The following is a 26,161-nucleotide window of genomic DNA, read 5'->3' on the forward strand; positions in this document are numbered from 1 at the left end:
TTATTTAGTAGTTAAGTATTTTAGTGGTTTGAAACATTGAGGTAAAAAGTGTGTATCACATTAAAATAAAATATAAAATAAATAATAATAAATAAAATATCACGTTATTATTTATAGGTAATATTGTCCAGCCATAATTAGATTGATTTCAATCTCACTCTCAGAGAGAAAGCCAAAAAACATATTCCAAAAAATGCTGAGTGACTCCTTTAAGCAAACCAACATGCAGTCTACCTCTATGTCATATTTTAATGAATAATGTCATAAGACCCTCTGTAGGCAGGTGTAGGCACTGTGTAATATACCTGTCTACTCTCCCTTCACCCACACACACATACACATTTCCTTACACACTGCATCATGTGATGAATTAATTAGCTGTTCACTGGGTTGATAGGGTCATATTATCCATCAAGGCTGAATTTCTTTATGTGCAGAGAGGACAGAATTAGTTAGGCAATTATTCATGCAAATAAGCTCTTATTCTGCGTCATTAGAGTGAAAATTAAGAATTTACGGCATTCAAGAGTCTCTCTGTCTCTCTCTCTCGCTCTCTCTGTGTGTGTCGCGCTCTCATAGTCCTGATGTGATTAAAAGATTTTTATGACTCAATGCTCTAGCAGAGCAGAAATAATGTTATTCAAACTGTAAAACAAAAAGAGAGAAAATCAAAGACAGAAAACCCTGACTTCGCCTTTGCTGTCATGACTTTGCTCATTTCTGCAACAAATGGAAATGTTTGACTGTCTTTAATTAGCATTTTCAATGACTGATTTTCATCTGTACTTTTCTGTTTCTTCTGAGTGATATCGCTCATAAATGACACCAAAACTCTAATAGGATTACGTATTTAGATACATAGAATAATGACAAGACATTCTTTATTGCAGTGCCCCCAACACCGATCGCACCCCCACAGCTCCTGCGGGCAGGCCCCACCTATCTGATCATTCAGCTCAACACCAACTCCATTGTGGGAGACGGACCGGTCATTCGGCGGGAAATCCAGTACCGGGCCAGCCAGTCCACATGGACTGAAACTCATGGTGTGGGTTCACTTACATATAAGATTTGGCATTTGGAGCCGGACACAGAGTACCGCATCAGTGTGCTGCTCACCCGGCCTGGGGAGGGAGGTACGGGAGCGCCTGGACCTCCTCTGACCAGCAGGACAAAGTGTGCGGGTGAGTCAGATCAAACATTGATAACTTCCATGATGATGAAGTACATTTGAGTTGTAGTTGGGGAGACAGAAACCATCAGGAAGAACCTCACTGGCTGTGATAAACCTCAGTGGGCAGGGCTTTATGGTGAGTTATTGCCTAACTTAGGCTGGATGTATTGAGATGTTTTTAATAGTGGTTTAATGTCACATCAGTGGAAACGCTATCTGCCCTGGCTATCCATGATGGCAGGTCAGGGATATGTGGATGCTCCTCTGCAGAGCACTTGATTGTGACAAGGGAAGTTGAAGAGGGACGGGTATGGGCTCGACTCAAACAAAGCTGCAGGGCATGCAGCACACTTTTAATTGATGTCATGGGCCAAATTTAAAATCTAAAATATGAAATTATTGTAACATCTACAAAAAAAATGCCTTGCAACTGGCCAAATGGGCAGGAGCTACAGCACCACGTGGGGTCTCTCTGTGCACATGCCTGTTTACCTCAAGCATTTTTGCCTCTGGACAGCCCCGCTAATAGCGCATGCTGCATGACTTTTCATGATGAAACTATGCCAAAATATAAAAAAGACATATCAGCTAAAGAGAAACACGGCTCCATGGCAACCTTTGCATTACCCAAAGCCTATATAAATCATATTTATGTAGGATAGAAATAAGAAAAAGAGAAACTACCAAAAATCCATTGCTGTTAGTGTTCTGCATTTTGTATTATGAATACATTTTAATTGTGGTATGGCCCTCCAGATGGCAATAATGGTGTGTTTATCCAATCGTGAGATCAAATGAGAATTTTTCTTTATACAAGGTCCAAGACAGATTTATTGGTCATTTTGGTATAATTTTTTTATGGCCAAATACCTGCAGAGACAGACATTCCCATTAGCCTCAGCTGTGTGTTCAGTACTAATGGGGAAATGTTACTTTGCTGGCTCACTAAATGTTGATGGTGAACGTGCTTGCTTGGCATTGGCATGTTAGATGCTGATGTAAGCATTTGATCACAGCAGTGCTGTGCAAGTACACACAGCTGCTCCGCGTAGCACGATTTCAAACCATTTGTCTTGCAAAGGTGGCGCCAACAAGTTTCGAATTAAGATGTCTTCATCAGAGTTTTTATTCCACATCTACAATTACATGATTTCGTATTTTAAAACAGTTTTGAAGTCTGTATTAACAGGGAAGTCCTGTTTAGGAATCAAATGAACACATTTGTTGACTGATGTTGACTGGTTTGCAGTCAGTTTCCACCCATCTAGCAGCACTGTGGTTACCTTCTATTTAGTTTCCTCCACAGGTCTGTGGTGATACACACACACCAAAATAATGCTTTGTTGGCTTTGGCAATGCAGTTCCCCGCTGACATTGGTCTGATTGACTGTATCTGTGTGCTCAGCTAGTAGGTGGTAGCAATTTCAACTGTTTAGGGACCTCAATATGCAGAAATATTCAAATACAAAGAAAAGAAAATACTGCATGCAAAAACCTGCATGGTTTTTGCCTCAAACTGCATGATTGTGATTGTGATTTTTCCAGTGGCCACTACTAATATGCCATGTGACCTGTGCCACATAACATCTTGATGAGATTTAAGGAAAAAACCTGTCCCCAATGCTTTTTTTCCTGCATTAATAACATATTTTTAAAGGTGCATTATGTAAGTTCCAGACACCTAGTCTGACCAATTAACGGGCAGTATTTCACCCTTTAAATGTCGGTCTACTACTGTGTTCATACAACTTGAAATTTACAGTCATCAGTCATAAATAAAGGTGACTCAAAACTAACAGCAGAGCAAGAATACAGGTCAAAATAAGGCTGCTGTCTTATGATCTTCACATGTGGTGTTTGTGTGTAGTTTACTTTATAGCTCACTTAGCTCAGTTTCAGCAACGCCACAGTAACAAGAGAACAGTCACATCACGCCATTTGAAAAGTTTATTGTAAACTGTGAGCCTACAGTTTGTGTTGTCATCAGTTACACCAAAGACACGGTTCAGTAAATAGTCAATGTTAGATGTTCAGACTTACCAGTCTAAAAGAAACATTGTGAGTTCAGCATCAAACTGCATCTTTTTACTCTCCAGGAGCTGTCTCCAGCATTTCACATAGATATTTACTCTAATTTTGCTTCTTATTACATCGCTTTTTTTTTTTTTTTTTTTCTGTTGAATTTTGCTTCTTTCCCCGAGCTCCTTGTGATGGGGACAACGGCCGTCACTGAGGCTGTAACTTGCACGCCTTATCCATTGACTCTATGCTCCTACCGGCTCAACTTCTTCATCCTCTCCTGCAACACACTCAGGCCAGATGTATTATTACAGAGGGGACAGCCCGTCACTGGCTATAATACAATTCATAGGCATCTTGGACATAACATCAAAGGTGTTACTTCTTCACACTCTGTTGATAGCATTACTTCTTTTTCTTTTAAACATTTTAAACATAAATTATGCCCATATTTACCTAATGCACTTTTAATAATCTGAGTAGGCTTTTCAGACTACTAACCTATACAATAGACGGTTATTGCTTGTGAATTTTTTTCCCTGTAAAAACGTTCCTACAGCATGCATCCTGTATCATTCATTTGCAAATTGACGGAATTTATGAGTAGTCCAACTTTCCCTAATTATATAGCATGCCATGCTGAGCCAAGACAAAGTGACAATAAAAGCAGTGAAGCAATTAAAACGAAATAAAGAGTTCAAGAAAATCATTGGCACTATAAGGTTGTTGTTTATTATTAGTTGACTGCAATTAATGTACCTTCTACCAATTATACAAAAATAGCAAGATGTTTCTTGGTCCAAGAAACCATAATTGGTCATGCGACTTTTGATGAGTTGCTATAACAACACTAGCGTGCACTGCAAACTCGAAGCATCCTTACAAAACAACAAACACAAGACCATATGGTTCCCTTAGTTCATAGATACAGAAAAGTGTTTCAGAGTGTGTTCCCGCTCTGATGCTCTGAGCTGCAGCTGGGAGCTGCATCAAACTGTTTTGACGCGTCGCTTAACAACATGTAGCTTGCCTGCAGCCATTGAGAACAAAAGGTGCGTTTGTTGTGATTGTAGCATGAAAGGTGTCTGATTCTTTTTATGTATCCCAGGCTTACCCCCTAATGAAAACATATATTTATACTAAGTGCCAAGGTGTGGTTTTATTTATGGTAATTTACATACAAGAAGAGGATTGGGTGAGTCGTGAAAAACAGCAGGTAATGTGTGCGGGGTCATATTTGGAGCACCGGATATGTGGGTTAATGATTGGTTTGAAGCTAGCTGTAGACAGAAGTTTAGCTCAAGAGCTCATGTGAGAGTCGAGGCTCTCGTGTCATCGCAGGCAGAGGACAAGGTCCTGTCGCCACCTCTCATCTGCGTTTTAGCCTCAGTGCTACTCATGCGGGTGAAAAAGGCACCCTGCCGCTCTGTCAAGTAGACGGCATGACGCCCCTGTCACCTGCCACACTCTTTGATCCACTCTCGTCAACGTCTTCCTCTCGCCCACCTCCTGTCAACTCCCATTGCTCAGATGTGAAGCTTTATCCGCAGGGGGAATTCAGCACACAGCGGAGGCCCCGTGACACAAAACTCTGGATGAATTTGTCTTCCTAATGTGTCACAGAGAGCCATTTCTTTTAGCACAGCGGCTCCTCTTTTTCAGACAGTCGTCCAGTGTGACATTCAGACTTACTGGTGCAGAGGATTGCAATCCCATGGGCCATCGTCGAGGGTGGCCGGCTACACAGAGCACCACTTCAGATGCTAAACGAAAGATGTGCGCTCGTGATTTTTTTCCCCAGCATTCATGCTTTCTTGTAGTTACAAATAAGTGATTGGGCATGAAAGCATATGTTATTCATGTACCTTAGGGTTCATGCTTCCTGTCTCGTCACCTAATAGTTATGTGACATTGCAGCATAGGCTTGGGCGGGTATCTTCCTAGAATTTCATCGGGATGTATGACAACATTAGTGTCCTTCTTTAAATCCGCAGGCTGTCTTGCCATTTTCAGTCTTCTCAATACACAATACACAATACACTCAATCAATCAGTCAATCAATCAGACTTTATTTGTAAAGCACTTTTCATACAGTTCAACTGTAACACAGAGTGCTTTTCACGATAAAAACAAAATCTACCCCCACCCCCTGAAACACTCTCACGCATGCACACACACATACACACATACACACACACACACACACACACACACACACACACACACACATGCACAAGCATGTAAATAAAAACACAAATAATTGTACTCGTTAAAAGCGGGAACTGAGGAAACGCTATCATAAGTGAGGAAACACCAGAGGCAGGATAAAATCAATAGATGAAAGATGAAAAAGTAAATAAATAAGGAAGCAGATAAAAGGACTGGTGAATAACATGATAAAAGCAATAAAAATAAATAAATAAGTAGATGAGTAATTGGGTGAAATATGCAAAAAAAAAAAAAAAGAGGTACATTAAGGATAAAAACATAAAGTAAAATGAATAAATATGTACAAATAATAAAATGATTAAGAAAGTAGTAAATCTGTAAACCAGAATAAAATATATAAATAGTCAATAAATGAATAAAGTTAAATTAAAAGCCACGGAATGTCAACAAAAAGTAATATTCTCCCACCTTTTTTTCTCATTAAACAGAGAAAGACAACTATAAGCCTTCTGAGTTGCTGTTTCTTTCTACCGAAAAAAGACTAGCTGAATTGCCTCGTCAAATCGTAAAAAACACTATTCCAACTCAACAGAAACAAAATAAAACTTAACAAAACTGTATTGGTCAGTCTTGTTAGTTGTTTAGTTAGTTATTCCACTATTGTCACAATCAGCAGCTTTGGCTTGGTTAAAATAATCTCTCAGTTCACCAAGTCAAATGTGAATTAGTTGTTTTCCCTGCGTCTGTCTGCTGTTGCAGGGATGGCACAGGTCATGTTGACCGTCGGCTCACAGTCTTGTTCGCTTCAACATGCAGTCAGCATGTGTCCTCCGGTGGCAGGTGATGCACACTGCATGCAAAACCTAATGCTGTCTCTCCAGTATGAAGTTGATAAAAAGATGAGGATCAGTATATTTGGCAGCATTCAAAATCACACTAAATACTCACAGGTATATCGTAATACTGTGATACCGCCCATGCCTATCGGAGCCTATCCTCATAAAATGGCTGGTATGATATCCAACGAAAACGCACTCACAACAGTTCATATGATATCATCAAATTAGTGCCCCCACAAAGGGTAATCTTCATGATTGAAAACCACTTTCAGGATTTTGGAAGACCAAATGCAATAGCCAGAAATAAAAAGCTATTGCTAGGCTAAAACGAACTACACTATGAATTTGTTTTTGGCACTGTGCGGAGTGATGACATTCTGTAGTCTCATTTAGCCACTTGTTAGCTATAGTCTTTTTCAAGACACATAAAAGCCTCAAAGTTCACTTTGGGGTATGTATTGTTGTATTTTAAGTCTAAGAACAAAGAGTCTCTTTAGCTTTTGTTTACCACAAACCTCATTTAAGGCTTTTAACCAAAAAACCCATTCAAAAAACCCGTTGAATTGGAGATGAGATGAAATGTTGATGGATATTCAGGTTTTAGGACTGGTTACTGGGGTCCTCTCTTTGCTGTATTTATACCAACATAAAGCATGCATGGAAGTATGAGGGCAGTGACATTTAAAATGTTTGAAATGGACAAATCTATTTTTGAACATAAAGAGAGTATAAATGAGCCTTAATTGGGCTGCTCTGTGCTGCTACCGTCTTTGCTACCAGCAGCACATTGGGTGATCGTGGTCCTCCAGATTCATGGGTTATGCACGAATTATTAGCTCATCATGGGATACGCACACATTTTTGTGCATTACTATTTTTAAGAAAATGTACAAACAGTGCATAAGAGTAGCCTGATTATTGGCATGTTTCAAATAAGTCCTATGATCTAAGTTTCAGTCTGTAGAAAAAATACATAATCCTTGTAAAAACTGGTAGCATATGTATTTCTTTCAGCCCATTCGTCTTAAGGCCTCAGTATGCTCAGTAATTACTGTCCATCACTTTTCATGCATGCAACCAAGTGCAATTCCATCAACTCGAAGTCTTTGCATGAAAAGTGTGTTGTGTTCTCTCCCGTTTGAACTAATAATTGTGCCGAGACAACAGAGACCCAAAACACAGCGGGCCAGATTTGCTGCCGCTTTTGTGCTGGTTTGCCATGCGCTCATTTGACGCACTCTACCCCCAAACGCATGTTGTATTTATCAAACACAAACAGCGTGTTGCTCACACAGTTTGAAAACGCAGCTTCCAAGTTTCGTCTCTGCAGTTTACTTCTCCATTCCAAACGTATAATCTGTCATGTAGGTTAAAGATTCTGTTGACATGTAAACAGCCCACGACAGGCGCACTAATAGCAATAAGCACGTCAAAAACGACTGGAAGCTCGATAGATATCAGATTAAACTGTCATGAAGCCATCAACGTGATTTAGATATTAACAGTTCAGTTTCGAGAAATTGATACCTGCAGAAACTCATTCGAAATATGCATGTCAGTCGTCCAAACCCTGTGCGGCCTCAATGGTAAGTATCGGGATGTGCACTGATAGTCCATCATAATTCCAACATGGCTCCTGGTAGGAGGGATCGGCCTCAGTGGCAGCTCACTGAGGCAGCTGTTAAAGATGAGGAGCATGAGATGAAATGTGCAGACCCACAGGGACTCTGCCTCATTCATCTCTTTCTCTTCCGCCGCTCAACTCTTGTTCGGCCTCCCTTCCCCTCCTTCACTCCCCGTGCCTCTGGCTAATCCCTCTGATTAGGCTAATCAAGCTGAATGTCAGTTTGGGGTAGGACTTGGTTGGAGGACTGGTGGGTGGGGAGGACAGGAAAGAGTTTGCTGTAATGATGAGTAATGGTGTCTTGAGCAGAAAGTGAGCATTCAGTGAGTGGGCCCCTGGTGGCAGAACCTGTTACAGCAAGGTTTAGACAGCTGTGCAGAGCTGATATTGTTTTAAAAAATCTGATATTGAGCCAGTTATTCTCACACACCTTTGACACGATGATCATGATGCAATTTTTCAAAGTAACATTTGGGCTGTATGACTGATTGATGGTCCTCCGCGGAAAGGTTTTAGCTTGGATCAGTCTTGCCTGGGAAGACACAAATCAGCCAAACTCAGTTTCACCCTTTTGGGGAAGAGCAAACATCTTTCAAAACAACAAGGACTCTGAGGACATTTCCTTCTCCGTCTCATCTCTGCCCCCTCAGAACTGATGTCTCCTCCATGACATTGCTTCATTCATTTAGGCTTCTGATCTATGTTTAGTGAAGCAGCAGGGCTGGAGCTAGCCCCCCCCTCAGTCCTGGCCCCCAGCAGTATGCAGCTCTGCACTGCCAGTCTGTGCCATGCTGAAGGCATCGCCCTCCTCTCGGTTTATCTGATGTCTCAGCAGCACGCTTGAAGATCCAGGCCAGGCTACGGGACAGAAATAACCCCCTCGTGTGCTTGGAACTGTACATTTTGCATGACAGGGACACAGACATCAGCAATCACAGCTTTCACACATGACAGCAGTAATTAGGCCTCAGAATTGATTCTCTGCCAAGGCCATGCGCTGGTCCTCTACAGAGCCTCCTTTATGTTAGGAGGGATGCACTTCTTGAGGAAATTTTGTTTTTTCATTGATTTCACCCCTCTGTAACCTCGTAGTCTAAGTTTGCAAAGACAGCTGCAGCTGTTGCTGTCGTCTTTTCCCCATCAGTGTTTGTCTTTTAAGCTCTACTGGGTAGGAGTTTTAGGTAAAAATACTCTCGTCTTGTCAGCATAAATCACAAAAATGTGCTGCAACAGAGAACAGCATCTCGTCCCCTCTACCTTTTTGAATTGCGCTTTTCCACCTATCCATTGTCTTTTTTTTTTTTTTTTTGTGTCACCGTCCAGTGGGAGCAAAGTAGCCAGACACCTGTCTCCCCAGTCACGTCATCATGGGAGATCCCAAGGTGGTCTCAGGCTGGATGGGATATATAGTCTCTCTGGTGTGCTCTGGCTTTGCTTTTGTGCCTCCTCATAATTGGATGTTCCCAGAACACCTTACCTTGAGGCTGTGGCTCAGAAGGTAGAGCTAGTCGTCCACTTATCAGAAGATTGGCAGTTTGATTGGTGTGTGAGCGTGTGTGAATTCTGAAGCTGGGTAGCAGGTAGGACCTTGTATGGTAGCCTCAGCCACCAGAGTTAACCCTTTGAAACCTGGATTAACATCACTCTTATTATGCTGCACTCCGACACCTTTACAAACCTTCGAAATCTGAGCAATTTGGTTTGCTGTCTTTCAAAAACACAAGAAAAAAAAAGAAAAATGAGCAGCTTGGCAAGAGCTGTTCTTCAAATTGCTTGGATTTTTTTGATTTGGAAAAGTATTTTTTATAAATTATCATAATTATTTCTTTAAAACTGTTTTACAGAACTTTTTTTGGTTTTTTACCTTTTACTTTTCTTTGGTTTTATTTTCTAATTTTCTGGTAATTTTCTTGTACTTTTTTTTTTTTTTTTTTTTTTTCAATTTTTTTTTTTTTTTTTTTTTTTTTGCTAATTTCTGGCTAATTTCTTCTCAAGTTGCTCATTGCCTTTTACCTTTACTTTTGAGAGCAAGCTAATTTGCTCAGGTCTCAAAGGGTTGATTAAGTGCTTTGAGTGGTCGGAAGACTTGAAAGGCACTCTACAATTGCAAATCCATTTACCATTCACCTCCACAAGCAAGCATTCAAGCAGCTCTCTGATGAGAACCACCCCATCATACTCTTTTTAAATTGAGGGGACAGTGGTTCGTTGGTCAGTGGTTCATTCATCCGTTGGTTCTAAAAAATGTGCATTTTTGTACCAGAAACCTCCAAAATTTAAGAATTTGTCCAATAGTAGCTCAAGGTTTGAGTACTGACACTTCTTTACTTAGAATAACACGTCACTTTTCTTGTGCTGCATTCAGACACCTTAACACATATTTAAACTTTCAGAATCTGAGCAAATGGGTTTGCTTTCTTTTCAAAAACTCGAAAACGAAAAACTTTAATTATTATTGCTGCAGAATTAGTATTATTTTTTTAAAGCACTTTTTGGGTCATTTACCTCTTTTTGTTTTTTGTTGTTTTATTTCTTTAATTATTTTTCTTTGGTTTTATTTTGTTATATTTAGATAATTTTCTTTTGCTTTTTATTTTATCATTTTTGGATTATTTCTTCTTAAGTTGCTCATTGCCTTTTACCTATGCTTCTGAAAAACATTTGCTTAGTTCACAAAGGGTTAAAGTAAAAGACCAGATATGTAGGTGCTCTACAAGTGCAAGTCCATTTACCTCCACAAGCAAGCATTCAAGAGGCCTCCTGATTAGACGTCTGAACCAACTCAACATGCTACTTTTCATTCGAGGGGACAGTTGGTTCATTGGTTATCTGAAACTTGTTGGTCCTGAAAAATGTGCATTTTTTACCTCCAACTTCCAAGATTTAGCAATTTGTCCAAAAGTATTTCTAGCTTAGTGAGCTTCTTCCTCACAGAGTTTGATATATTTGCATAAGATGGTAATTATGAGCTCATCATTTGCACTTTATTGATATATTTTCTGTTTCCTGTCCCTCCCAGAGCCCATGCGTGCCTTGCGGGGTCTGACGGCTGCAGAGATCCAGCCCCGGCAGCTGGCCCTCCAGTGGGAGCCGCTGGGCTACAACCTCACCCGCTGTCACACCTACTCGCTGTCCCTGTGCTACCGTTACTCCATGCCGACAGGGGGCAGTGGAGGGAACAACGCCACCGTCAGAGAGTGCCTGTCCGTGGATCGCAACACCTCTCACTTCACCCTGAGAGACCTGCCACCCTTCCGCTCCGTCCACGTGCGGCTGGCGCTGGCCAACCCCGAAGGCAAGAAGGAAAGCAGAGAGGTCACCTTCCAGACTGAGGAAGACAGTGAGTGGGCGGTTTTTATTTCACCCAGCAGTGAACAGTAGACAGGACAAAAGATGCGAGGGTTTGTTGGAAGGCATCTGTGTGAAACATCATTATGGAGAACAGGATGACTTTTTGTGTGTGCACTGAAGCTCTTTATTGTTGCAGTTTCTCAGAACTTCTTAAATTTCTGGTTTTCATTGCATGCTCCCTCATGCTCATATAATTATTGTGCGCTGCTTACACAAATCCATGCCTTTAGTCATCCAGCACCAGAAAAAAAAACACAAATATTGACTCACAAAATAAGCTGGATCAGCGTAACTAAATGGAAGATCAGCCTTTTAAATGGAGACCAGTGGAACATTAATCAGCTCGAGCCGTGGCTGGTAGCAAAATGGTAAAATGATTTTGCTTATCTTTGTATTAATATTTTCCTGTGTACATCAGCAGATTAGGCACATTCTCATGCAAATTCCCAGAGAGTGGAAGTACAGGAGGTCAAACGCGTATTGTTATGTAGAATAAGCGAGACTTTTCAATGTAATTGAATGCCACTCAGGGAGATTCTTGACCTGGTGAGGAGAGTGAGAGGGGATGACGGCTGCGGTATGAAATAGGCAGCTTTTTTTGTCATTGCTTCAAAATGTCTCTGAGCATCTGCTAACAATTAAGTATTGTTTTTACATTCCGTTTTACAGCAACACTTGAAAAAACGTGGAGGAGTTATGGAAATACAGACAGTGTGCTTAATTATCCACACCTACACGCTGCTGTCTTATAGGCAGGAGGAAATTAATTTACATAAATAACATACAGAATGCAGCATTTTTTTTTATTCATTAGATTCGACTGGTTAGGAAGTGACAAGTTTAAACACACGTGTCAAAAAAAAACAAAAAAACAAGCCGTGATTGTTTTTCCCCACTTGCTTTACTTGATATTGTGAATGTCAGCACCAATGGAAAGTTTTGCTTTTGAGCCACTGAATGCCACTCTGACAGTCTGACAGTCCCCAATCCCCCTGTCACAAGGAGCGCCGCCATCACCCTCTCAACTGCAGTAATTGAGCCGCAGCCGGTGACAGTTCCTCCTGCCTGTTTCCTATGGGCTCAACAATCAAACAGTGGTGAAGCACTTTGCTTACGCTGTTTCTCGGCTGCTTCTAGGACGCAGATTTGGCTGTCAGGGATTCACGGATACGGCGGGATTTTCTTCCAGCACGCTCTGCCTACCTCAGCTTCGGCTTCTGAGGCGAAACAGACAGGCCAAAAGAGTTTGATTTTAAAAGAGAGAAGAATGTAGTGATTCACGCACAGCAAACACAAAAACATAAAGACCACTTCTATGTTTATAGGCTACCTTTATACCCTCAGATACAAAAAGTTATTGGTGATTTTTTTTTCCTGTATGTATAGTAACATCAAGCTAATATGACCCCAGGAGAGTTTGAAAAAATGACTTTCGTGTAAGAATAAAGATGGAATGTATGTAGTGTAAAATGGAAATAAAACAAAATAGTCTAGCAGGAGAAATAGATTCCCAATTTACCCAAATGGCTTTTTTTTAAACCTGTTTTTTAGGAATCTAATGGTGTCTAGTTAAGGATTTGCCTTGTTGCCGAGGTCACCTCATGGCCCATGGGGTTTGTTTTGCCGCAATCTTGAATTGATGTCCACAAGAATGACGAGAAATGCTAATTTCTGAACCAGACAGCATACAAAGACAAATGACTCCCTTTTTCATGTAGTTTTGACAGCAGGACTCAAATGCAAGAGTCACTGACATGGTGCAAACAATCTTTATAGGCATAAAGCAGGCGAAAGACACATTTTAGACCTTTAACAATATATAATAATATTACCATATAATTAATGTAATATATGATAATATAACTTCTGCTATTTTGTTTCGCAGTAGTTGCAACAGCCAAAAGAAACTAGTTTATTTTCTTATATCAATTGCAATGTTGAGCTCTATGCACCAGGATGAACCTATTTCTCTGAACTGAAAGAAGTAAAACAAAGAAGGCACAATTTACAACGAGCAGAGACTCATTTAGTTTTACTATTTATATATTTTTCCCTAGCTTTTTTGAAATAATTTTATGAATCGACAAATTTCTATCACTTTGCTGGACATTTATTGGCATGTTGCTCATTGCTTGTTTCCCCATGTTTTCAAACTAATTCAAAGCCATTTTGCAGGATTTAAACACTTGTTCAAAGCGTTTGAACGCAGAGAAGTAATGTCGATCCGACTTTCAAATGCTAAAAGGCTATTATCACCTGGTGTTACCACCAGACACCAGAGCCAACAATCCACTGTGAATGATTATTTATTCTCAGAGTGTAGTAAACTATCCAGCACTTGGCAGCTAAAAAGTAGGTGTACTCCTTTAAAGAGATGCATCTCATTAAGCCAAAGAGGTGCTCTGCCAGTTCACAGGTTGGATTACTCTGCTGTTTTTCTGTCAGTAAGGTGCTAAAGAAGAAAAATCGACTGTCATCCCCCAAGACACGGTGCTCTGTTATCAGACAGGAGAAGCCAGAATCTCAATTCATCCTGAGGGCTGAGAGCAAGCCGCTGCACCGTTTCCTTTCATCACCTCCCCTTCTGCACTGTCTCTCTATTCTCCTCGTTTTTTCCTCTGTCCTCCCCCCGTCCCTCCCTGGCCCTGTGCCTTTTTCGCTTTGTCAGATGTGTTTTTACCCCCTGGTATGCCCGCGCGAGAGTCCATTAACTTGAGACCCGAGCGGAGTGTTTGTTTCAGAGAAGCTTGTTTTTCTCTCCTGCTGTAGTTCCTGGCGGCATCGCTCCGGAGTCCCTGACCTTCACCCCGCTCGATGACATGATCTTCCTCAAGTGGGAGGAACCGGTAGAACCCAACGGCCTCATCACGCAGTACGAGGTAGGAAAATTCACAATCGCCGCCCTAACATCGCACACTTAATCCTCTCCAGGTGTAGGATGTTATTTCCCCCTTGCCAATATCTATTTTATTCATCCTCCTTCAGTATAATGACTTGAATCAAGAGAAATTGTCCTCTGTTCACTTTAAAGACTGTGCTGCTCCCCCTCTTTTAGTCCCCCCAGGCTTGTTTTTTCCTGGTTCTTGCCCAAACGCTGGTAGCACACATGAGCCGCAGCCACTAGAGTGAGGAGGACCCACTTTTCACAGTTCATGGGATTTACTGTACATGTTCATATGGTAATGAAGCCGAAGTGCAGACTTCAGGCTGTAATTACATGGGGGACAACCACTCTAATTACTTATTTGCCTAAGAGATGCCTCCACAAGGGGGCAACTTTAAATGTTTCTAATTAATTATGGACGGCCCCACATCACCCATAGACCTTTATAGTATGAAGGTTTTAGAGCCTTTTTCTCTGTAAGTGGATTTGAAGGTCCACTATGGCTCAACACACGGTCACCTGATTGGGAGAGAAACTAGTTTCCATTCACAAGAAGAAGCTGGGAAAGAGAGTCAGGGAATGGAGTGCTGTGACCTTGCTGCACATACAGATGAGGTGTCCTAACCCCGAATACTGCTGCTCTGAATGTGCAACACTGGACGCCAAAACCTATTATCAGTGTTTGAGAGTGTGATAACAAAATATCAGCCCATATCTGTTATCAGGTGAGTTTGTTACTACATTAAGGGATGGCACCTGGTTGATCCCTAAACAACCTTAACCACCTTTACATCATTTATGAGAACTAAGCTTTAAGATTTCTTTTCTTTTTTCTTAAATTCATGTTTTTATTGAATTATCAATGATAAGGGCAAAATACAATGAATGTTACGACCAGCAAACAGAATTTACTCCTTCCCACCCACCCTCAACCTCTGATACATAAACAATAACACACAAGAAATGATAATAGGTGAATGAATAAAAGAGGACAATAAAAGCAAGGAAAAAAAACAATAATTAAACTAATTACAGGAATTTAGAGAGAAAAAGTTTGACATAAATATCAAGCAGCAGAGTGAGGTACAAAAGCACTTAAATATTCAATAAGCACCATAAGTTAACCTCAAAGCTAACAAGCAATTGACCCTTTTAAACCTGAGCATATTGGTTTGATTTTTTTTCAAAAACATTGTAAGAAGGCAATAAGGGAAAAAAAAAACACCCAGAAATTAGTAAAAATTATAATATAATATAAAATAAACATAATATAATATATTATAATATAATATAAATTATAATTATAATTAAAAATAAAAAATATATATATATATATATATATAGTGAAAAGTACAATGGAATTACCTAAAAATTTGCACAAAAAATAAACAACAAAAAAAACAGAAAAAGAAAAAAGAAAAAAACAATTATAAAAAAGTTACCTGAAAAACTGCTTGAAAATGAAAGTTATTCTGTAAAAATAATTTAAAATATGGAACTATGATCATTATAAATGCAGTTTGTTAGACATTTTTTCCTTAGCTTTTTTTAAAAAAAATAATACATTTGTATATCTACTAACTAATTCCTTGCATTTTTCAGTCAATCCTTTTCCCCATATTTTCGAAAGCATGGGGATTGACGCACTTTTGGAGGCAGCCTCAGGTGGACATTTGAGGACCTGCAGTTTTTGGCTCTTTCATGTTGGCTTCCTTTTTGCCATCATGGAGGTTGCTGCTTGTTGAGAATACATAAATATCCTAAAATACAGGGTATTTTACATCTCTGAAGACCCATAAGGTCATAACAAAGTGTCCTTCGGGTGTCTGTTGAGACAAAACCTCAATAACAAAACAACCTACAAATGCTCCATTTTAATGTTCTCTCTCTCTGCACTTCTAACAGAATAAATCCTGCCTCTTGGCTCCATTGTGTTTCTAAGCTGACCACACAAAGCCAACTGCACACACTGTATGTCAATTCAAAGATTTGCAACAGTATATATCTACGGAAGCCCTAAGCGGACGTTTTTTTTTTTTTTTTTTTTTACAAGCCGTTTTCTCGATATAACGAGATATTATCTCGTTATCTCGAGAAAACGAACTTTGTTTTCCCGAGATATTAAGTCGTTATCTCGAGAAAACGAACTTTGTTTTTTGGTTTTTTTTTTAAATTTATTGAATGAACGTCAGAAGAAGAAGTGGCGGGTGGATGATGTGACAGCAGGTGCCGTACGGTGTTCAGCGCGGACAAATGCGTGCAGGTTCTCGCCCCTGCACGTACCAAAAAGCACCGGAGCAACAGTATAATAATCTAGTTATGATTACTGATGAATTTGGGTGATGTGTTCCTGTAATAATCATCTTACCTTGCGCATTTGTCCGCGCTGAACACCGCACGGCACCTGCTGTCACATCATCCACCCGCCACTTCTTTTTCTGAGTTCATTCAATAAAGTTAAAAAAAAAAAAAACAACAAAAAAAAACCCAAAGTTCGTTTTCTCGAGATAACGACTTAATATCTCGGGAAAACAAAGTTCGTTTTCTCGAGATAACAAGATAATATCTCAGGAAAACAAACTCCGTTTTCTCGAGATAACGAACTTTGTTTTCCCGAGATATTAAGTCGTTATCTCGAGAAAACGAACTTTGGGTTTTTTTTTTTTTGTTGTTGTTTTTTTTTTTTAAACTTTATTGAATGATAATATCTCGTTATCTCGTTATATCGAGAAAATGGCTTGTGAAAAAAAAAAAAAAAAAACACGTCCGCTTAGGGCTTCCGTATATATCAGAAGTGCCTCTACAAAATTTCCCTCAGAACCATATACTCAATATAATATCTTTTCGATAAGCTAAAATCGGCCAATAATATCAGCCATCATAGAATACTGATAAAGCTCTACATCCAGCTACTTACGAGGGAGTTTGTCAACATTACATAAAAATCTTGGCCTTGGACTCATGAAACTTGAAGGGAAACAGGGAAAACATTGAGTAAACATAGAATTTATTATCCGAAACAGAAACAGTTGAAATACTTAACAAGGCAAGAGCAATCATCTAGTCCCCCATAAATAATGTCCTGTAGTCTGTCTATGGGTTAATCAATAACCAATATGTCATATTGTGCTGACCTGTCATTTTATTGCCATCCATGGACCCATCCATTCATTTATAGTATCTATTCATTTTCAAAAAGACGTATCCTGTTCAGGGTCATGGGGATCTGAAGCCTATGCCAGCTTGTTAAATTGGAGGGGAACATCCTGTAAAGGTTGTTAACACGCCTACACAGTCAGACACATCCACACATTTTCACTTGTAGTTTTTCCAGCTGACTTACAGTCCGTTTCTCTGGACTGAGGGAATAAATTAACATGAACAAAAGAACAATCCTCGCCAGCTGTGCCAAATTCAAACTGTGGAACCACCAGCTTCAAGGTCGCACTGTTAAGTAAACCACTGAAGAGCAGCCACCAGAATGACGAATGGGCACTTTTTCAATCCGCCTGGCTGATTTCCTCACATTTATGAATTTTGATTTACAGACTTAAACACATTCATCAAATTGCTACAAAAAAGCAATAACATCAAGCTGGTCTTCATTCATTTTTTGTCATCTTCAGTGTTGTCTTTTTTCCCTCTGGCTTTACTTTATCAACTAATCTGGGAAACGGTGAAAAAATAAGGCCAGCAGAGCTGTAGAAGCAGGATATGACACAGAATGTACCTGAGTCTGATTATCGGTGGCTAACTGCAGCGCAAGATTTATTAGATCTGCGCCGTGAGACGACATTTTGAGATTAATTGAGAGGCATTTCTCGTGAGAGAGCCTTTAAATAAAACGCCATCTAAATTCAATCTTTCAGGCAGTGTGGATAATAAGCTATATGCTGTGTGTAGCATATTACATAGAGTCTACAGGCTGGTGCAGCAAGATTTGTTCTTACCTAACAATGGAAAAAATAGGGTATACTTACTATGACCTGATTTAAACACATGCTAAGGTGTTTGAACCTTCACACTTTGAAAGTTTGATCATTTTTTACAGACTCAACGCCTCCTCTTGCGCCCTTTTGGAAAAGCTACAGGGGTGGCAATGTTGGTTTGATTGTCAGTTCACCACTTGAGTCCAGAATGGTTGATCTCCTAGATTAGGGCTGCACGATATTGGAAAAAAAACAAACATTGAGCTATTTAAAAAAAAAAAAGATACATATATATAGTGCATCTGCATCTTAATGAAAAATGAAAATTTCCTCTTCATGTTGAAGACTTTTCTGAGGGGGAGGAGGGGAATTTTTGGTACTCTTTCTATTGTACACCTGTATTATTCTTCTATCAATCCAGGCTAAAGTCAATGATCTAACATGTCGTATTAATAATGCATGTTGCTCACCCTAAAATAACAACAAATGGAAAAGTAAAAAATAAAAATAATTAAAAAAAAACAACAACAAATAAGTCATCTTAAATCGTAAAAATTAAAGTGATTCTATAAAAAAAGAATTGAAAAATGTAGTTTTCTTATCATTTTTTCCGTAGCTTTTTTAAATTTCCTAATTTCTTACATACCAATCTCCTCGGGATTTGGTTGAAATACTTTTGCAAGGTGTCTAATTGCACGACAAGAGAAGTGACACCGATCCAGGTTTGATAGGGTTAAAGATAAAGGCTTGACCCGTAACATTAGTCATGGAAAATGAGAAGTTTTTCTTTTGTATCAATCAGCAAAAAATATTTAGCATGACTTGTTTGAGTATATTTGCCTTTGAAATTGCATTTCCTGCATTGCAACTATTGCATATGCGTAACACACAATGTCAGTGCTGAAACGATAAACTGTGCAGCCCTACCCTAAATTTCATGGTTGAAGGGTTAAAACCTGAAAGAGCAGCTAGCACGGCTGCAGATTTTTCTAAATCTGGTGTCATCTTTACTCTCTTTCCAGATCAGCTACCAGAGTATTGAGTCGTCAGACCCAGGCATTAACGTGCCAGGTCCTCGCCGTACAGTGTCCAAGCTGCGAAACGAGACCTACCACATGTTCTCCGGCCTGCATCCTGGAACCACTTACCTGGTGTCGGTACGAGCTCGAACTGCCAAAGGATTCGGCCAGACGGCGCTCACAGAGATCACCACTAACATCTCTGGTGAGGCTTTCAGCTGCTGTAGAATTTTCTGCTTGCTTCAGTTGTAGTGTGTGTGCATGTGTGTGCGTGTGTGTGCGTGTGCGTGCATATGCGTGCGCAAGTGAGTAGATCAAAGTATGGTCCTGAATGGCAAACTCCAAAGCACTTAAATGCTGATAACGCATGCAAATAATGCCGAATTCAGTCATTATCAGAGCGCCACTCAAAAGAAAAGCAAAACTTAGTTTTCCCAACAAAAGGTGTTTTTTTAGTGTTTGTGGACAATAGAAGGACTAAGTAATGACTTGTAATTACCTTCTTTTGAAGAGCTTTTCTTTAAATTACACATATACGTTTAAATTGTACAAATTATCTCCATTTTCCCGAAGCCAGCAGCTTTCAGACATGCAATCGCCTTTTTGTTTGATGAAATGAGAGCAGACCTGTATTAGAGTAAACTGCAAATGTTCAGCTTGAATAGTTTGGCTGAAAACAGCTTTGTTCAGCCAACATCGCCCCAAACGGAGTCTGTGTTTACCATTCAAAGACGACGAGGCAGCTCAGAAATTAGAGGAGCCGTGTTTGCGAGTGAAAAGGTTGCAGGTATGGGTCTTGAGATTGGTCTGGAAAATTTGTCTGGGGAATTTGAAACACTCTCATCTACAAATAGCTGTCTGTAAGGTGGTCCACTAATTGTGTTTACTCAGATGAAACATCACATGCCATTGTGATGTTTTTTCCCCAAGAAAAACGCAGGGACTTGGGGATGATTTTTCCAGGAATGCATACAGAAAGAGTGGAAATTAGGCTGCTCAAACTCTCAGCAGACATCACTTTTTTTTTTTTGTTCCTGGATCAGTATAAACCTTGAGCAGGCTGAGCAGAAGCTATTCCAGGCCTTTTTTCTGTTGTTCAAATGCTTAAAACAACCGGTTTATGTTAATCTCTTGAGAATCTCTAGTAGCCATATGGTTTTTAACTTTGGTGTCTCAGAAGCTCGGGCTGAAATAGTGTGGCATTCTTCACTGTAATTGCAGCTTTAGCTGTGCTTTGGTTGTTATGATTATAGCTGACACATTAGTTTGTAATGGGTGCAACTCTAACTGCATGCAGGGGTTGTGTGTGTGTGCAGTGAATTGATGTGGTTGTGCTGGCTGAGCGTTATTGAAGCTATTGTATTCCTGAGCTTCTGTGGTGTGTTTGTTACACAGTCAAGCGTGGTGGGTTCAAAGCCTGCATGGCCTAACAATGCTTTCTTGGCGAATGTTAACAGGAGCAGTAAAGAGCAGTCACAGTACAGCTAGCGTAACTGTATCCACAGCATCACTCAACCATGATTGCAGCCATACTCCAAACTATAACCATATCCACAGCCACAGATACACACGGTGCAGCCAGGCAGAGCAGCTGCTGTGCTCACAGCGAGAGGCTGTATGCTGTCAAAACTCTTTTTGAAAAGAGAGGGGGGGCAATGAATGCGTCATGTAAAGTGTCGCATCATCTCTTCTGTCTGCAGAGTGTTTACCTTAACTTTTATACCTGGACTGGACCAGTATGCTTTTAACTGTTCCTGTGGATCAGTTGGGAAGCAAATATTGTCAGGGAACACAAAATTTAAGGCTTTTTTTCAGCTTTTGATTAATTTACATGTCAATGTATTTTTTTTAGGAACTGCTTTTTTGTCATGAGTCCTCAGAAACACAGAAAGCAAATGTTATGCTGCAGAAATGCAACTTTTTTTTTCAAAACTATGTCAATCTAGATCACCCCCTGGTGTCTGGCTGCAGTGTAGGTCATAAAGCCCGCCCCTCCCTGTTAGTGAATGGGACATCGGCCAAACTAAAAACTCAAAGTGCACGGCAAATAAATTTTTCCCAAAAATGGTTTCTGACACTGAAGGTAGTTCTCATCACCCTGATGTGTGTTCTAGTGATCGTTTTTATATGTTTGGTTTCAATGAGTTATTCAGTTAACAAAACAGGGGGTTTTCGCCATGATTGACCGCTGTGACAGCCAATTTGTGCGCTTGCATTTAATGGAGCTGCTCGCGATTGGTTTGACTGGTTCGCGGGTACTCTCCCACCGCGGTTATCGCTACAGTACAGTTAATTGAGGTTGAAAATGGTTAAAATATTGATAAAAATAACACTTATTTAGCCTCACTTGATCTAAAGATCCAAAGATTTTACCATAACGATTAATCTCAAGTCTTTTTTTTATTTGCCGCAACCCCACACTGTAAATAATGCCGCCTCTTCTCCATCCCTCCTTATTATCAGTACCTGCTCCATCTGGTTCAGAAGGTGGCCCACGTGGGCTCACAGCTGTCATGGTACACAGATCAACCTACAGTATCACACGCTCTCTCCAGGCTGAGCTGTGAGTGAAGCCAGAGGCAAACATGAATGTGTAATGTTGCACCATTAGCCCTTTATAATTCACGCTGGATTTAAACCACCCAACATGCGCCGGCTCAAACCCTCCTCGACGCTGCTATGTATAATGCAGACCTCAGCTGCTGTGTGCAGGCGTGAGTGTGTGTTTTTCGGGATGACAGGTTACACAAGCAGATTTTTACAACAAGCATTAATGCCCCCCTGCCTCAGAAACATTTCCAATTCCATCCTGCAGCCTTTTTTTGTTTCAGCTTATCTGTTGTACCAGGATAGCCATTTGCTTCACTACATACTCCAGTTTATTCACTCCCTGTAGTAAACAGAGATGGGAACACTCAACCTCATTGTCCCCAGAGCTTTACTGAGGTTGTGCTGCTTTGAGATCTGTCCTAATTATATTATAAGGGCCTCTTGTTTTCTCTGTAGTTGGCTGCTGTTTCTAGTCATCATCAGTCAATGGCACTGTGTGGGAGGCCTCCACACACTGCAGCACACAGGGGACATGTGTGGGTAATGAATAAAGATAGCACACTTTTATTTCATGTCAGGGTGGAAAGATTATGAGAATATCTAAACAGAAGTGCAGCTACATGTCTTTAAACCCAAACCAAACATGTCTGATGTTTCCGAGGAATGCAAAAATGAAAAATTTCAACTTTTTTTTGACTTATTTCTTTTTTCAGCCCCGGTGTTTGACTATGAAGACATCCCCTCTCCGCTGAGTGAGTCCGAGAGCACCATCACTGTGCTGCTGCGCCCTGCGCTGGCAAGAGGGGCTCCAGTCAGGTACAACTAATACACTGTTCACTCCTACACCAGCATTCATTCACTGCTCTTCCACACTGTGATATTTATAGCTGCAGTCAAAAAGAACTCTCTTAGAGCGCCAGAAAATAGTTCTCTGGGCTTGCAGCATAGCAGATACCATTTTAAAGACAAGATATTAAGAACCAGAGAGGTTTTCGAATCCTATTTTGCAAAGAATGTGTGAAATGTCTGAAATTGATTGACATGCATTTCCCCTCTTATTGTACTGCTTGAGGTAGTATTGAAACAGCGACCGAGAAAAAAATCCCTAAATATTGCTCTCTATATGCTGAAACCTGAGTCACCATGTCAGACAGTTTTGGAATGACATCATGTCACCCAATCACATGTTGACTGGCTGACAGCTGTGTCACTGTAATAAGCACCACGCTCCAATCTCCGTCAGGAATCAATCAGGGATGGGGGTAAATGGAAGCTGTAGGATTTGAGAGAAAATGAAAAAGATGCTCCAATCTTTTGTGGAGGAATGAGTTTTTATTTTTTTTGGGGGGGGGGCAAACATAATAATGAAAATACAAATATGTTTTGTGGCAAGTGAAGCCATCAGTGGATTTTTGAAATACGGTTAGCGGTTTCACGTTGGGATCTATCATGTTTGTAGTTGCGCTACAGATTACAGAGCAAAGTAAATAAACCAAAAATGGACACACTAATAGAAATTTAAAGAGTAAGCAATACCCCGACTATTGGCTTGAGTGCCTCCTCCCTTGGATGCCAAAAAAAAGTCTCAAAAATGGGAGCTTGTATGGTTAGAAGTTTTTTTGTTTTTGTTTTTTTAACTGATATTTTCCATTTTGGAAAAGCTTTTGGATTTTGGGGGGGGGGGGATTTTGCGTCAAGTAGAAGCACTGTATTAGCTGTGATTATATTTATTTCCTTTTAAACTTGTCATTAATTCTTAAAAGGAAAAATAATAATACTAATAACTCTGGTTGCTTTCATAAACACAAAGCATAATTTTGCCAGCTGCTCTGCTTTTTTTTTCCTTCAGATGAATAGTGCCATTGTTGAATTACTGTTCAAAGAGGAAATTGTGTTTTTTTTGTAACTTGGAGCTTCATAGATTTGGCCATCACTCCTGTCATCAATAATAATATTGTACTCAGCAAGTTAATTACTTAGATCTGGAAATGTGGTGACACTGCTAAAAATGAAAAAGAAATACAAAGGAGTGAGACAAGAAGCAGGAGCAGTCACACAGGGTGTAAATAAACCTTCAGGCTAGTGTAACTTATTTGAGAGAGAAAAAAACAAAAACAAGGTAAACTTATTACAAAAACTGCAAACATCCATCACATTTTACAGTATAGCCTGTGGTCATATAATAAATGATAAAGATTGTTTTGTCAGACATACAGACAGCTGTACTAAGCTCCACTCTGTCCTCCTCCAGTGCCTACCAGGTGGTGGTGGTGGAAGAGGATGGCTCCCGGCAGGTGAGGAGGAGGGAGCTGGGCACTGTCGACTGTTTCCCCACACCGAACTCCCACAGCGAGGCGCAGGCCAAAGGGGCCCCGCATTACTACACAGCTGAGCTGGCTCCCAGCAGTCTCCCCGAGGCCACGCCCTTCACCGTGGGGGACAACCACACCTACAACGGTTACTGGAACAGCCCGTTAGACCCCACCAAAAACTACCTCATCTACTTTCAGGCCACCAGCAACTTCAGAGGGGTAAGAACTATTAAGATGCCTGACAGGGCTTTTGTCTCCGAAGCTCAGACACGCCGCTTTTATGATCGAGCAACCTTGACAGTCAATTTAGATTTGTGTCAAGGAAGTCAGGAGGCATAATGCTGGAGGCGTTATGAGAGAGGAGGCAGTCCTCTACATAAACAAGGCTCTATTTGTTACCAAATGGGGTGATGTATTTTATACTATTTTTAGGATGGATTTGGGTGGATTGTTTCCCATGGTAAATCTTTTTTACCCTTTAATGTCCTCACTAAGAAAAAGAGCTATAGAAACATTTTTCTTTGCATTTTTATGTTCTTGGGGCTGTGATAACAAAAGTCAGTGTTTTGTTTTGTTTTGTTTTTCTTTTTTAACAGACCCCATAGCTTTTTAAATATAGGCCTCTAACCAAATGGTTTAGAAACGCGATGTTTATGGTAATGGTAAATCAAAAAGAAGAAATCAGAATTACAAACCACTGTTGTAATTCTTATCATATGTTAGTGTACCAGCATATATTAATTTGTGACCGTGGAATCAATAGTATTAGTGCTAGTGCTAGTATTATTTTCATGCATTTATGCTTGATATTTACCATTATAATACATTGGAAATATCTCTGAAACTGTGAATTTTTTTTTTAATCTCAAACATCATATATATATATTTATATAATGGATAACTTTAAATGTATCATTTAACAACAGTGCAACAATAAATTATCAAACATTCTTTTATTTCTTAGCAAAAAGTTCATTTTAATGACATTAACTTCACTACCTTAACCATAAAAGGCTAAATTAACAGTCTGATAGAGTATGTTTTTCGTTAAATAATTGACCCTTAAAGGATTTTTATATTTTGTATAAAGTAACATAAATCTGTTCAGTAAGACCTGAACAACATGTCGAATGAACATGCCCACCTGTTAAAATCCCACCACTCAAAGCCTGCATGTCCTGGGTGACTTTTTTTGTCACTAACTTCCTGTAAGAGTCGAACTGAAAAGGTGTTTAGAGACACAGTGACATCTAGTGGGTTTTTATAGCATAGCATACCGAAACCAAATGGTACAGATGGCTCACTCAGGTGGAGTGAAGTTCAACACATTTTTTCATGAAGATATAGTGACTCAAAATGTGCTCTATCAAAAAACACCACTCAAGCAAAGTGGCTGAATAAATCTGAACAACTTTTAAAAGGTAATTACATTCAGAGTGCACTGTGTACTCTTGCATTTTCTGTCCAGTTGTCAGATTCCCTCATACTCAAGCTCTTTAAAAACTTTTTGGATAAGAAAATCAAACGCTGCCTCTCAGGCCTTTTAATGATCTAAAAGGGAACTCCTTGAGCAATTGAAAAAGTGACTGAAGCATGAATAAGAGATGTTGCTGGCCAGTGTGCACACAAGCAGTGAAAGTAAATGCTGTTTAAATCATTGGGTCCATATGGAGCTTATGTGCGCCTGCCTGGCTGTAGCCTTTCATCTATCCTCACATCAGTATCTGATTCTCCAGCAGATACACCCGGCGTCCTCTGGGTGCTGTTCAGGGCTGACACTCTGGGCGTCTGGCTGAAATCCTTCCCCTGTGGTCTCAAATCAGCAGTGAGCTTTTTCTCATCATGGACCACCATTTGTGATGATCCTCCCTTAAGACCAAATTAAAAGCGATGTTGACACAGCAGCTCCGAGCCAGAAATCAGCCAACACAACAAGCTGAATATCATAATACATGTTTTCTTTTTTTTTTCTGTCCCGCAAACATTTTCATCTCCCATTTATTTCCTGAACTATAGTTGTGTTTCAGGAAAGATGGGCTGCTCAGGGAGATAGAAAGAGAATATTATTTTGACAATTACCCGGGATAAATTAGATGTACGAGGCTCACGATGGACCATGGGCTGCAATTGAATTGAAACAGTAATTGCTTTGGCAGATCTGCCTTCAGTGGGGCTTGAAAGTTGCGTGATTGGAGCTGCCAGTTTCTTCTGAAGCACACAAGCAGGAAACAACACACACTTTTCTAAGTATTTTTCTCCCCAGGAGTCGATATCTAGATCACTGCTATCTG

The 26,161-nt window shown here is 40.1% G+C and overlaps 1 protein-coding gene across 1 annotated transcript in view; it reads left to right on the plus strand.

The window, feature by feature from the left end:
- Positions 1–26,161, plus strand: part of ptprua (protein tyrosine phosphatase receptor type Ua) — a 251,377-nt gene that overhangs the window by 158,940 nt on the left and 66,276 nt on the right. The window contains exons 7-12 of the mRNA XM_042506534.1: positions 891–1,184; positions 10,845–11,165; positions 13,946–14,055; positions 19,012–19,213; positions 22,272–22,374; positions 23,810–24,089. Coding sequence (XP_042362468.1) covers positions 891–1,184; positions 10,845–11,165; positions 13,946–14,055; positions 19,012–19,213; positions 22,272–22,374; positions 23,810–24,089 — 1,310 coding nt within the window. The remainder of the gene's footprint in view (positions 1–890; positions 1,185–10,844; positions 11,166–13,945; positions 14,056–19,011; positions 19,214–22,271; positions 22,375–23,809; positions 24,090–26,161) is intronic.

Source organism: Plectropomus leopardus, chromosome 18 (genome assembly GCF_008729295.1).
Source record: "Plectropomus leopardus isolate mb chromosome 18, YSFRI_Pleo_2.0, whole genome shotgun sequence".
Taxonomy (NCBI): Eukaryota; Metazoa; Chordata; class Actinopteri; order Perciformes; family Serranidae; genus Plectropomus; species Plectropomus leopardus.